General features: G+C 36.8%; 1 protein-coding gene across 3 annotated transcripts in view; it reads right to left on the bottom strand.

The window, feature by feature from the left end:
* The window catches only part of RFX3 (regulatory factor X3), a gene marked incomplete at both ends in the record, with an annotated part of 132046 nt that overhangs the window by 42009 nt on the left and 74655 nt on the right, over window positions 1–15382 (bottom strand). For all 3 annotated transcript variants that reach the window (XM_080911323.1, XM_080911321.1, XM_080911322.1), the window contains 2 exons: window positions 2476–2588; window positions 4292–4413. In XM_080911323.1, the coding sequence (XP_080767449.1) occupies window positions 2476–2588; window positions 4292–4413 (235 nt within the window). The remainder of the gene's footprint in view (window positions 1–2475; window positions 2589–4291; window positions 4414–15382) is intronic.

Genomic DNA, 15382 nt, shown 5'->3' with positions numbered 1-15382 from the left:
TTCTAAACTGAAATTTCTTATTTTATCCTTCACTGTCAACTGTCAGGAATAATTCACTAGAAATCACAGGCTACTCTGTAATTTGCAGGCAGACCACAAATACTCCTAGACTAAAGCTACTTAAAATTTTAAGCCACTTAAGAAAACTCTACACAATGTATTAGCTTCTTTCTACCAGGCAAATTTAAGATACATTAAAGTAATGGGACACAGAAAGCCCTCCTCCTAGTCAGTTTCCCAGCTCTGACATGAGTGAGAGCAGAGGACGAGAGTTATAAAACAACAGGAACACACTAAGGAACCAAACGCTCAAATAATAATCAGTGCATGTTTTAAGCTGAAACTTTTTATTCCATTCTATACTGTTAACACACAGAGGGATTTTCTAGAAACCACAGGGTAATCCTTAAATTGTAAGCATATCACAAATACTCCTTAAGATAAAGCTACTTGAATTCCAAAGTCAGCCTAAAGAATCCCAAGAGAAAACCAAAAGTACTTATTAAATACTTTTATATTGTTTTTAATAGAATCACACATTTCTGGTATTCAGAAGGGTCCACTGAAAAACTGACTCCTTCTTCTGAACATGACATTATAAAGTTTTGTATCAGTTACTTCTCTTTTGCTATGATAAAACTCCATGACCAAGACAATTTACAGAAGAAAGTTCATTTGGTCTTATGTTTCCAGAGGGTTAGAGTCCATAATGGTGAAACAAAGGCATAGTGGCAGGAACGATAAGAAAAGGGCTTAACTTAAATTATAAGCACAAAACAGAAAGAGCAAACAAAAAATAGTGGTGGGGAAGGGGCTTTAAACTCTTAAGGCTCATCTCCAGTGATATACATTTCCCAAGAAGACTATACCTCCTAAGCCTTTCCAAATAGCACCACTAACTGAGATCAAGTGTCCAAATGCTCAAGAGTGCAGGTACGTCTCACTTCCTGACCTTTATAATAGTATAGCCATACCATAAAGTAAAATACATTTAGTTCAGTTTTTAAACTTCTCATAGTTTTTCAGTTACAACATTGCTCAAAAGTTCAATCTCAGAGTCTCTTTTGAAATTCAAAGTAATCTTTAATTGTAACCCCTTATAAAATCAAAATTACATATAACAGGACAGAATATGTATCATTATTACTAAAGGAAAAATGGGTAATAATAAGATAATATTGTATCAAAACATGACTAGAAAATAGCACAAGAAAACACCACATGCTTTCTCAGCAAGTTGGTAGCTTAGCTGGATGAGATCTTGCCCTGAGAGCAACTTCCTTTTATTAGATTGCCAATATGACTATCCTAATGGTCCCAATCTCCTTAATAATTGCAGTCTCTTTTACCAGTATAAGTCTTGGTAATAACACTAAGCTTAACAGTATCCTTTGATTTCTGTGCATTTCATATTTCTTTCTGCACTCTTTTTCTTTTTCATTGTAGATCAGCTTAGGAGTGATTATAATAAAATATGAGATTGAATTGATATAGTGCTGTGTTGCAATATCCTCTGCTAATAAAATGAGTTCAGTACTTTTAAATCTAGCCTTAGGCAAGTTCTTAGGACATAGGCAAAAAGAAGCCGATTCTTTGCCCAAATTATCACAGGAACAATCTATAGTTCACTTGCTAATACTGTTACACTCTGAAACCGCATTAGCCAGGCCTCGGCAGTCCACGTAGCACTACTGTCTTCTAAGCTTTTAATTGATTGGCTGTATTCAGCTCTATTTGCAGCTTTTAACCACTTTTCTTATTCAAAGTTTCACAGTTTTCCATGTTTCTCCAGAAACTAAGATTCTTCACAGCAATACCCTACTCTCTAGAACCAACTTCTGTATTAGTTATTTTCCTATTCTGATCAAATACCATCACCAAGAAAACTTATATAAGAAAGAGTTTATTTGGGATAGTGGTTTCAGGTAATCAGAGTGCATGATGGCAGTCCCACAGTATGGAAGTAGGAGTAGAAAGTGAAGGCTTCACATCTTGAACCATAAGCAAATGGGGCAAACTTGAAATGGCACAAATACTTAAACTCTCCAAGCCCACCTCCAGTGACATACTAATATGGCCAAAATTTCTCAGACTCCCTGAACTCTCTCACAATCAGATATTGCAGCTACAAACAACCTCTTTGATCAAAAGAATAATGCAATAAACCCTTGTGCATTTGATGTGTTACCTATATGTATGTATTTCTGTAGGACAGAGAGAGACCTAGAAGTAGAACTGCTGTAGCAAGAAATACAATGATCAGTTTAAAAGCATAAAATGTGTTCTCATTCTCACTCATCCTTCACTTTCCACTGAGACAAGAAAAAACAAGGATTTTTATTAGTGTTCAAAGAAATGCTCAAAATAGCTAGTACTAACTTCCCTGTTCCCCAGGGGAAAAAACTTGATTATTTTGTCTTAACAAGTTATGTGGTAAAACTTAGCATGTGCTCAGACTACACTTGAAAGTCTTACCTCACAGTGCTCTCGATAAAGACTCTGCAGTGACTTGATATCCTCAAAGGTAGTACCATCTGGCAAAGAAGAGATTTCAACTTCTCCAAACTCTGGAAGTGCTCGAGATGCATCTGTTACCATGACAACATAACAGAAAAAAAGCTATTGTGGATGGTGTCAATTACAGATTAATGAAGAAAATTTTCAGAAGACTACAAAGAAAAGAAAATGTAGAGATCAGAGAGCCAAAGATCACTGATTTTCAAATTAATATTTTCTAACCAGACTTAGTAACATTTTCAGCATATAATGTTAGAATGAATAGAGTATACTTGTGAATTCTGTATGAACTATGCTTTACTTTAATTAAAATGGACATTGAATAGGCTCTTAGTAAAAGAAAAACCATCTAAGCTTGACAGTAGGAATTTTAGTTATTTTTATTATTATGCGATTTAGCTACATAAAAAATAGCCTTAATCTCATTATGTTCATACCCTTTAAATAATCATAGCATGAAAGCTATAGAACTAGTAGCCAAAAGTATAAAAATAACATTAATTTTATGTGATGGATGATGCTACCTTGTAATCAAATTATGTCTCACAACATGAACATGGTGTCAATGACCGTAGCACAAGTCTTCTGAGGATGATACTTACACCAACCTGCCCCAACACACTTCAGGATTCAAATCACTAGGATACTTGCTATAGCATAGAAACCTCATTTGGCCCTCTTTTGATGACACTGTAATTTACAAAGCACACACTCTTTCTCTTTTCTTTTCTCATTAGCTGTGGACAGTTAGAAATGTACTTTGGTATGTTCTTTACCATAAATTCAAAGTTAAATAAAGAATGGTATTGACTTTAAGCTCTAGAAAATAAAAAATGTTTTACATTCTTTGAATATCAAAGCTAAATTATAACTACAATATAAAAAGTAATACTGTTTTAATGCTCAATGCTCAACTACCTTATATCTGAGCACTTTGGTTTAGAAAATGATGCCTTAACAGTTTCAATCTCAGAAGATTTCTAATCTGAAAGTCTATTCCAGCTGTTTCTGTTGGCAATTCACATAAACACACACCCATGCCCACACACATACACACCCACAACACACATGCAAACACACGAAGACACATATGCACACATACATGCACAGACACATATACACATGTACACACACAGACACATACATGCACACAGATATACAAACACATACACATATACACATACACTCTGGTAGCATCTCTTTATCTGTTTGGAGACTATATATCCTCATCTTTGTAATACCTATCAATTGAACTGCCACTTTTGTTCTTCAGGCTCTGGCATAAATATTCAAATGTTCAAGCTCTACTTGCAAACACTTTCTATGACAAGAAATGTGTATACTTTCTATAAAATTGTAAAAATAGAAAGCACTGCAATTAATTTAAAAAGAATATTTTAACTGTTTATAAGTTTTCTAATCTAACAATGGATATGCAACTTTGTGCACAGAAATGAGAATTCTTTTGGACTTGACATTATTTCTAAAGTAAACACAAAATGATTTTGATCACAAAAGCCAACTGTAATATAAACTCTTGAAAACACTTGATTTCAAACCACTGAGATTTTAAGGCAGATGCATTCAAGATTCAAAATAGCTTAATATTTCAAAAGAGATGAAACAGAACTATCATATACCATCAAAGTTTGCACCAAATCACCTCCCCCTTTATATGGAGTTAACATCTGACAACATTCTACTTGGCAAAGAGACTATCATGGTTCTCTTTAAAATCCTAATAGGAACTAATATGCATTACACCTTAACATACCTAAAAACTGTTGATGATGTTGACTTTGGGCAATTACAGTTTGCTCAACAGATGTGCCTGTCTGTTGGCCACTTCCTGTGAAACCATCTGCAACCCCATCCACTTTCTGCATAGGCTTGTACCTAAAAATATTAGATGGAAAACAAACAAACAAACCAAATTATTCCTTGCTTTATTGCACTACCCAAACTTTCATGGCGTTCAGTTTTAATCTAGTTCTGTTACTGTCAAGAGAGTTGATGAATGTTTCTTCTTGATACACTCATGAAGTTCTGTGTAGACATTTATTTCCAATTGTAAATTGAATAAGGGGAGGGCAATTAGAAAGAAACTCATTTGTGAAAGTTCAGAAACTGATTAAGAATGAAATAATGGTGCTGCATTTCTTTGGACAGCAGAGGCAAAGATGCTTGTGCCTATAGTTGTAGTACATATTGGAAATGTAACTTGTAGTGGCCATTGGCTCAAGGTAAAACATACGAATACATTGGAACTTCATTCTAAACCAAGATCAAAGAGTTTGCAAAGAAATGTCAATGGGGTGGGGGGGTTCAGTTAATAGGTAAGATCCATCCAAAACCTTATAACAGTGCTCTTCACATTTCCTAAAGACTCACATGCATCTTAACACATCCATCTCCCTTGATTCTTATCAACAACTGCACATAAAAGGCCAGAAGGTTCAGGATACAACAAAACAAGAAGTCATCTGTAAACCTAGTTTATCTAATTAGATGTTAGAGGACTCAGGATAGGGTTTAGCTCTCAGTGTTAGGATACTTGACTAGCAAGCACAAGGCCCTGGGTTCCCCCTAAGAACAGGGAAAATTATCATATACATAAAAAGTAATCAAAGTCAGAGAACTTTTAGTTTCTACTTCTAAACTTTATATACATTCTCTGCTAATAAAGTAGAGAAAAATGTGCTACAGTGACTAAGGAACAGACTTATTGGAGGCCAAACATCACAAACATCACAGCACTACCCAACCAGCACCATCCCACCAGCACAACCATCACACCATACCACACCATCTTTACTACCAGCAGCACCACTACCATCACCATTACTACAAGCACCAGCATCATCCCAACACCACCAGTACCACCACCACTGCCACCATTGCAAGCATTTCACCAGCATCACCACCATGCCGTCCTTACCATCAGCACTCCTAGCAGCACCACTGTCACCCACATAAGCACTCCCATACTACAAGCCTTAGCATGAGCCCCCAAGTGGCTCTGCAAATATCCCCAGACAAGCAAGCAGAGACTATATATCCAGTGGGTATGTGTTTTTTCTTTTGCTCAGAATGTACTTTATTTCCCATATTAAACACACACACACACACACACACACACACACACACACACACGCTCGCTCACGAATGCGCAACCACACAAAACCTATGGGTCTAAATTAGTTCCCCTGCATATATGTTATGTTACAGATATGTAGTGTGGTGTTCTTCTGAGATTCCTAACAGTGGGAGCCAGGCTGTCTCTGAAGCTTTTGCCTACCTTTGAGACTCTTTTCCTCCTACTGGGTTTCCTCATCCAGCTTTGGTGAGAAAATATGTACATGGTGTTATTGTAGCTTGTTATGCTATATTTGGTTGATATCCCTGCAAGACCTGCTCTTTTCTGAGAAAAGGTGAGAGGGTGGATCCAGGGGAAATGGAAAGTGGGGGCTGCAGTTGGGATGTAAAATAGAAAAGGATAATAAATTAAAAGAAAAAGAGGGGTCAGTGTGTTTTTGCTAACAAAGGAATCAACTTAAGAGCTTCATTAGTTTTGACAGTGATTTATAAACTGAGAATGTTCTGGAAGGATAATAGTCACTATCCCTTATGACAGCAATTGTTGCTGGAATTCTGTGTTTTATATTTTCCTGTTTTCTTGTTTCTTATGTCAAAAAGTAGCAAAATACTATGCAAAATGAGGATAATGAAAATAAAGGATTATAATAAAAATCCACAAAAAAAACCCCCAAAGGTTATAAAGTTCATTATCTAGAAATATCATCATCCAAATTAATGTTTGTCTTTCCATCCCTCCATTTCTAACTCTACTGATTAAAAAAAAAAACTTAGTATTTTCACCATCAAGGTGTTTCACCCTTATTCTAACTCCTTAATTCAACTGATACAGGGTCACCATCAACGTCAAAGTCCCTAACACATGAAAAGAACACATTTAAAAGATGTCTTCATTTAGTCAAAAAGTAGTACATGACTGGACCTAGTGAACACCGTACAAGCAATTCTTAGATGGCCTGAAGAAATGATTCAGTAACTGGACAGGAAAGTGTGGGGACAGAGGACAAACAGGGTACAGCAACCATGGTCCTTCTTAGAGCTTTAGTGATCTCTCCCTTAAGAACAGAATATTGGTTGCTGTTCTCTAATGACAGAGGAGAACTTCAGCCTGTGCCACACTCAGAATCAGGACAAGCACCTGTACTGTGACGCTCCAGGACTGTCAAGTTGGATGATGCTGGTCCTCCCAGCAGGTCACAAGAAAGTTTAAAATCTTTTCCTGCAGGTGTGCGGTAAGCCTGTGTGGGGCAGTAGTGGGTTAGCGCTTTTTTTTTTTTTTTTTAGCAGATTTAATTTTATGAGGAAAGTTTTGTTGCCTCTTTGATTCATTCAAGGTTTAATCTGGTTTTAGCTGAACTATTTTAGACACAAAAATCATATTAATAATAAAATAGAATATTTGTTTAACCATGTTTACTCAGGGTTAAACACATTATCTTAGATGAAATGGTTAAGTTTTAATGATTTAATCTGGCAATATTTCCTACAGATTCAGTTACTGAGTTTTAGTATCGGTTCATGCACTGTCTGTGGTTTGTGTAACTATTCTTAATCACATTCTTTTCGTTCTACACAGCACTGGGTCTTACTGACATGAATATGAAGAGTAAGTAAAATTTAACCTGGAAAGAAATGATAGCTTCGATTGCATATTTTCCAAGGATACATGCTATACACTGTAGTCTACCTTTACAAAGGACTCCGCAAATCTCCCACTTAAAAACAAAATTATTTGCTCCCTAGGAAAGACAGAGTTGGCCAATATCATAGGCAGTGGAAGAGTCTAAAAGAAAGGAGTACTATATCTTAAAATATGCAATCAAACCACAATGAATTACAATTAACACATGACTTTGTAATAATAATACTATTGAGTTAGAAGCACTAATTAGCTGTACAATATTATGTGGGAGTTATAGATATAAAACATATGAAAAGCTTATGGGAGGAAAAGTTATACAAACACATTCTAAAAATACTTTGAGTCAATACTTAGGAAAAAAAGAGGCAAAGCAGAAAATATAGAACTAGGAAATGAACATTTTCTTTATAATTACAACAATAATAGTAGCAGAATAAACAGTGGGCTGAAGGGCTGGCAACAATGTCTTTCATGTACTTATCTTTGGTAGTAATACAAATTGAGTAAGTCAGTTTTTGAGCCTTAGGCTGAAAGGTCTGGGGACAAATTCTGGGTGGGGCTTGTGTCAGTAATGAATGGAAGATGGCTCATGGCCAAGAGAGCTGGTGAGAGCATGGCCACATGAAAGAGCTCCTCTGATGTCCTAACTTTTGTTCTTCATGCTGTGTCTAAAGCGAAAATCACAGTCACATATCCAATGTATTACTGTCTCAGTGCTTGGAAAAAATCCTCAAAGTGAACATCTGAGTCCAGATGTTCATTCTCTTCATTCTAAGGGAAATATAGGATCAGTTACCTTAGTTGTCTGCGTTTCCCAAAGCAGGAGCACCATGACAGTTATACTCAACAGAGGCTAAAACAAATATTCATGACTGCTGACTCTTAACTGAAGAGCTGACAAAGAATGGTATATGTTGGTCATTCAGAAGCTTTATCATCAGTATCTAGGATGCTATCCACAAGAGCCTAGCCTTACTCAACATCTACTAAACAGTATCTTTTGAAAGTAGGGCTTGGAGTTGGTTTCAATCCTAAAAGACTTCCTAAGTAGCTTGCCAGGAACTTACTGCAAAACAGATTAGAGAGCACAGCTTCACCCCAAACCACATACATTTTATTTTTCCTCATACATAAATTTTAAACAAAAGGTTAAGATGGCACTATCAATTGTAAATAATCAGATCACCTTATCACACATTGAGTACTACACGTGATATGGCACTGTGCAGGCTGTTTTAGGCAGGTAAAGGATAAACGTTAATATTCTTAGGTTTTTCAGTACTTTATTGGTCTAGCACAATAATTCTACATTATTTTAGTTCTGGTGAGGCATCTTATTATTAAGAGGTGAATGTTTGATTTTTTTTTTTGCCTCTCTTGACTTTTCATTATATTGTCATAAAAATGCTACATTGTAAAAAGTAGGGGGAACTAATTGAAAACACACCACCACCCAACGTGTATATCAAATTCTGTGGAAATAATGAACCTTCAGCCTTGAGTATTGTGTCCTCAATGTACTACCATTTGCTTTCCAAACTATTGCTAGGTTGAGCTTTCCCGTCACAGGCGCTTAGGGCTGTTGAGTTATGCAGGCTCATAGGAGAGACCTGCATTTTATTAAAGGAGGCAACAGTTCTTGGTTTCAAAATTAGCAAGGAGCAAATGCTCATTTTAACAGCTTGCAACTCCATGGGAAATCAGAGCGAACACTGTTAATGATTAAGAAATGAAAGACACTCTGATGTCTTAATAGCTGAGGGTACGTTTGAAACCTGTCACTAACACAGAAAATTTGGAAAACTATTAGGAATCTCCCCCCATGAGGTAGCTGTAGCTGTTATTTGGGACTTAACAGCTGTGTTCTACTGAAGAAACAGTATTCCCTCAATAATCTCACAAGCATAGGAACTGAAGAAGTCCAGTGGAAGGCAAAGAGCACTGTGTAGTCACCATTACTGGAGTTTTCAACACACCCAGTGAAGCACTGGGGAAAGTCCTTTCAAAGCAGCTGAAAAATGAATGCCCAAGGGAAAGGCAACATAACAACTTAGGCAGTTAGTATTTGTATTTATGACTCATAAAAGTATGAAGTTAATCTGCATGAACAAATAAAAATGCTCATTTAATAACAGTAAGAGTCTAGAACTTTCTACCTTACTGGTATGCCTTGCAATGCTCTTTTGAAAAAACTGTCCTAGATTAATATTGGAAATGAGCCAAGTAACATGGACACAAATGAGTCACAAGAAAATAGTCAATGTGAGAAGGTCCATTATTTATGAATAGTAAATGAGTCTGCGATGATATATTAAATATCGAAGTGACTCGCAACATCCACCTTGCTGACTAAAGGTAGGATTTCATTTGTATTCTTCTTGGTGACGCAGAATATTTGACTAATCACTAGTTTCCACTTGTGGTGATGCGAGAAAAGAAAACACAGTGAATTCAAATGGGGTCACTGTCTCAGGTGAGAGTGATGAGGACCGCTCCTCCTTTAATGAGTGTGCTCTTGTAGATGCTGAGGAGGTAAAGTTTTGAGAGAGGCAAGTTTGAATTCCTGAAGTTCTTTACTGAGTCCTCTTAGCAGCAGCAGCTTACACACTTAGAAGCCTAGAACAGTGATATTCTTACAAACATAGCGTGTGTACATGCTTGTGGGTGTGTGCGGCACTTCTTTTGTCTACAGCTGGTTCTGTTACAGAGATCCTAAAAATACACCTTTCACTTCTTTATTTAGAGAATCACAATCCTGTTCCACCTGATGTGAACGAGAAGTAAAGGCACCTAAGGCGCTGTCTAGGAAAATATAAATTGCTGTGGTTCTTGTCTAAAACACAATTAAATGGGGCTTTCTTGTAAGTAAATTACAATATAATTTCCAGATGAGTTCTATCATATAAAGTAAAATTGAAGAGCATTATAAAGTTCAATAAACACTTAGAAGAGTACTAGGTGCACACTTAACCAAGCAGTTGCTCACTTAAGATTTCTGTCACTCTTAACCTGCCTCAAAGGAATGACCTAGTCCTCCAAATTTAGCTTTGTAAAAATCCCCGAGAAATGGTGGTCCAGGGAAAGCAGGATGAACTATTAACATTGATCAAAGCTGAAAACTACTAACCTTGAAGAACAGAGAAACAAGCCACACCCCTTAGACTTCCAGGGTGCCTTCTCCTACACAATGGCAAAGAATTACTAGAGTTTTCTGTAGTGCTTATAACAGCAGGCTACCACGAAGAAGAATATCACTTCAATGTTTCCAGCTTAAAATATTTTATTCTTTTCCCTGAAACTATAAAACAGTAGTTTTTAGATGTTTCCATTTTTAGCATGACTGAGGCTTAGGGTGCTGACGTCAACTACAATCAAATTTGAATACTCTATTTTAAGTGCAGAGTTGTTTCACCTGTCCTGAGCCCCTGACATTAAGAAAGCTCTAATTGCAAACATCCTTGGATGTCCTCTCTTACATCTGAAGTGTAAGGAGTCTTGCTGGTCCCCTTTCTACAAGAGCTCTCTTGTCTTTCCTCTAGGACCAGTACCAGAAAGGCTCTGTCTTTCAGACTCCTATTCCTAGCAAGGGACCATGAGAATGCAGACAACACATTTCTCCCTTGATTAAAACATCCTCACTGCAGTGTGATTTTGCCCTGCATTTTGTGTGCTTTCTTGGAAAAGGTTCCACTAGATAGTTGATGCTGTGCTCAACATTGGAGCAATTCTTTTGCCCCACTCTTCCATGTGAGAGGAAAAGAGGCGATGAGGGACAGGGAGGAAGAAAGAGAAGGGAGCCATGAGCCTCCATATTCCACTATGACCTTTTTTTTTTTTTTTAAGTGCATGCTTTAAATTACCTGTGTCATTGAGGACAGAATTCATACAAGTCTGAAGACGAGAGGGTGGATTCTTGTGCAGGTTGCTATATGGTGAGCCATCTATCCTATGTAGACACTGTTTTCTTGTAAACCGATTTCGTTCTTTCTTACTGTTCTTCATCGTATGCTCTCTTTTATATGTGATGTGATTACTTTGTAAGCAACTTACAACTACATAAAATTGTTCACAGATGATAAATTTTAGTATCTTAAGAGTGGAAACTGGGATCAGACATAGTTAGGCTCACTGTCAAAAGTATGTGGTTTCTCTCTACAAGTTCTGAAACAAGGATACAAAAGAATAGCTAAAATATTTATGCCAACATTTCCTATGGATTTCTGTAAATGCTGAAAATTATCCCTCTCCTTCTGCTCCTTGATAGCCTAGTTTATGTGTTGTCTAAATGAAGGTAAGAAATTAGTGCATGAGTAAATGTCCTCAAAAACTGAAGTCCATGTAAATGCAAAGTTTCCTTTCAACAGAAGCTATTTTACACATTTTTCTCCTTTTTACTACCCACAGCTGACACTACTTTCAGAGGAATTTATGGCATTTTTGGTGCCCTGCCTCTAATCAGCAGAAGAACAGCAACAAGGGCTACTGGAAGTGCCTTACCTCATTTGCCCTTCACTGGAGGCCCACAGACTGTGGCACCCACTGAGTGAGTCCCAAGGAAACACGTGACCCTGACTACTTATAATTTTGTTTCATCAATAGCTACATACCACAACTGCCTTTGAATCAAGCAGGCTCTGATCTGTTCCTTTATTTTAGGTGAATGGTTTGAAGACAGGTTTCTCTCTCAAGGACGGAAATAGGGACTCTGTAATATCTGCTCCTCAGCCATAATACCTTTTCATTTATCTCTTCTGCATGGTAGTCATACCCCTATGACTACGCTTTGACTGCATACCCCTCTGACTACATACGCTCTGTATGGCAGCTCTGAAGAGCTTCTGATTTGTACAGATGTGGGAATTATCTCTCTATCAATTTTTCAATCTAGATATATAAAACTGAATGCCAAAAGTTAAATTATCAAAATAATGAACACACATACTTGACTTTTAGTTATAAATGAAACTATAAGTGCAGTTAATAAAACATGGGAAATTTAATCAGAATATACTGAATTGTTAAATACCACTACCTGTAATTAAATATTTTAAACCTTCCATACATTATTTGTAATTTAACCAGAGAGTACATTTTCTTTATGAATTTTAATTTTATTAGAATAATTTGAATCTTGAAATTATTCAGATATTAAAAACATATCAGGGGCAAGGGAATGAAAGTGCACACCTTTAATCCCAGCACTCTGGAAGCAGAGAAAAGCATATTCCTCAAAGTTTGAGGCCACCATGGTCTACATGTTCCTGAACAGCCAGGTCTACAGAGAAAAAGCCTGACTTAAATAACCAAAGGGAAAAAAAAACACTTCAGAATTCCAAATAAATGATAAAAATAATTATTTTCTCTTATTTCAGCAAATACTCTTAATTTAACCCTTATAACTAAACTGAAGAAAAGAGACAGTGTGCAGCGGGTTTAATCCGTCAGCAAGCTGAAGCCTCTTGGGTATAGCAGTTTAAAACCGGAGTGCTCAGCAAGAACACTGCTGTCATTCACCACGCATGGTGGCACATGCCTCTAATCCCAGCCCTGAGGAGTCAGAGGCAGGTCAATGAATCTTTGTGAGTTTGAGGCATAGCCTGGTCTGAATAAGGGTTCCAGGCCAGCTTAGACTGTATAGTGAGACCCAAATCTTAAACACCACCAGGAGAAAAAACAAAATCTTTTACATCAGTACATCTTTGGTATTCTAATGCTCTTCACTGATCAGAAGGCTGACTACTCAAGACACGGATACTAGCATATTTTACTAAGATAATAAGAATTTCATATCTCCATAAACATGTTCACACTGTGCCTTTTTCTTACAGCATTTCCTTAACCTTTACAGCTCTGGAGTCTGTTTACTAGGAGATAATTCAGAAAAAAGAAAAAAAAAAAAACCCTTTACTTACCTAATCAGGCTTTTTATAAAGACTGTCTTTTGAAAATTTGCATTCATGCAAGCTTACTAGATTTCCTCCCAGATAAATCACAGGATGAGACTGGATTTACTTGTCTTAGGCAGTTTATCAAGCTTCTCTTAGTAATTACATTTGAATATGTTATTTCTAAATCAAGTTTCTCTCCACTTCACCATCATCTACTGTGTTTTGCTGCTAAGTTAGGGGCAGAGAGCACAGCACAAAGTAAGTGCTATAAATCCCGTTCTTAATAAATGGAAAACTTACAACCATAATAGTTTATTATGACATATAAACTATTGCTACCAATGTAAGGTACTAATACATATTTTACTGTGTTTTCTTCAGTCCTTTTAAATTTATTTTTTCTACCTACAAACTAAAAAATAGTAACTAGTGATTAAAAACAAAATTGAGAACCTGTGAGTTTTGGGTTTTTTTGTTTGTTTGTTGGTTTGTTTTAAATAAGATGGCCAGCCTTGAACTGTATCACTGGACACACTGGAAATTATGACTGTGTTGAAACTACTTAACAAGAGTCCTTACCTCCAGCTTTTCCCCATCAGATATGTCTTGCCCCAAATCAAAATGTCATCTCTCTAGGAAAAAAATTGTATTCTTTTGCTTAAAAGCTTTAAATAGCTTTAAAGCTATTTTAACACATGAAAACTTTCAAATTTATTACCTTCAAGTAAATATTATTACCTCAATCTCTTAATGTGCACCTCGAACTGCTGTAGACAGTGCCTACTCTGTACTCAAGCATCTTTGCAACTCTTCTGCAATAACAACTTAACCAAACCATGGACCACTGCCAAGCTCAATCTTTACCTCCAAGTGCTTATGGGAACACTTCCCTTCTACCTATAGTCCTTCCTTTTTCTCACTCTCAGTCTCTACTCAAACAGCACTCCCTCTATGATGTTCCCTCACCCTCTCTCTCTGGGGTTTGTTCAGTGACTCTGTATTCTACAGTTCTTTGATTAACACTGGGTTTTGCCACAAAACACTGCATTACTTTTATTCCCATCATTCCTCACACCTTGTATTTTCAAAGGTAGAGACTATGTCTTACCCTTGAATTTAGGACCCAACACATAGTAGGCCTTTATTCAATGGCTCTTGACCAGAAGAAAGCCTATTGTGTGATACTGTCATTATATGACTTAGAATACAAGAGTGTGGATGAGGAGATCTTGCCTGTATACATAACCACCTTACAATAATGAAGAACCCAGGGAAATCATTCCTTTTTCCAAGTACTTCTACCACTTCAGTAGGAAAGGACAGAGCATAAGTAAGCTATACTGGTAAAGAGGGTGAGTTGGCACAATTTTTATTTACTGTACATTGTGACAGAGTTATAAGTGACTAGAAGGCTCTTAACAGCAGTGCAATAGGCTGTATGAAAAACTTAAGCTTTGTGAAAAACATGGCTGCAAATACATTGATTGTCAAGGATCATGAGTACAGATCAGGCAGAGTTGGTCCTTTTTAATTCCAAAATTTATAATTCTAGCATCCATTCATCCATCTTCTGATTCATTCATCCTCCCATACATCCATTCGCCCATGCATACGTCCATCCATAAATGTAAGCTCTCTTAAATCTCTAAGGTCTATGTTGGTGAAGATTAGATTCAAAAAAAATATAAGAAGTCCCAAAGATTCTGCAAGAACTCAGACTTGGTGAGGAAGAACTGGCTGGCATGGGCAGGATGGCTCACAAGGTAAAGCTGCTTGCTTTGCACACCCGATGACCTGCACTGGATGAAACCCATGGAGGAAGAAGAGAACCAAATCCAGAAAACTGTTTTCTGACCTCTACACGCCCACCTTCACAAATATATCTTTCCATGTGCATCTCTGTCTCTCTTTCTGTCTATCTCTGTACCTCTCTCTCACACACCCAAATTTACATGTGCAATAAATAAAACTAAAACAAATTATTTGAAGGATAGAAGAATATCACATCTCATGGATTCTAAAATTAAATTTCTCCAAAGGTGCTGCCACTGGCCTAGACGTACTCCTTGATCTTTGTGTACCATTTCCCTGTATGAACAGCAGGATGTCACATTTAACTTAAAAGGGTCCACAACACCGAAGACAAAGTTTTTTTTTTTTTTTAAAAAAAAACTGAGAAAGGGATCCCTAAAATTCTAAATGATATTTTAACATGATTGACAGCAAAAGCATGTCGGGG

The sequence above is a fragment of the Micromys minutus genome, assembly GCF_963924665.1.
Source record: "Micromys minutus genome assembly, chromosome: 2".
In the NCBI taxonomy this organism is placed as follows: Eukaryota; Metazoa; Chordata; class Mammalia; order Rodentia; family Muridae; genus Micromys; species Micromys minutus.
Note: the sequence above shows the minus strand (reverse complement) of the source record. Positions and strands in the feature narration are given on the sequence as shown.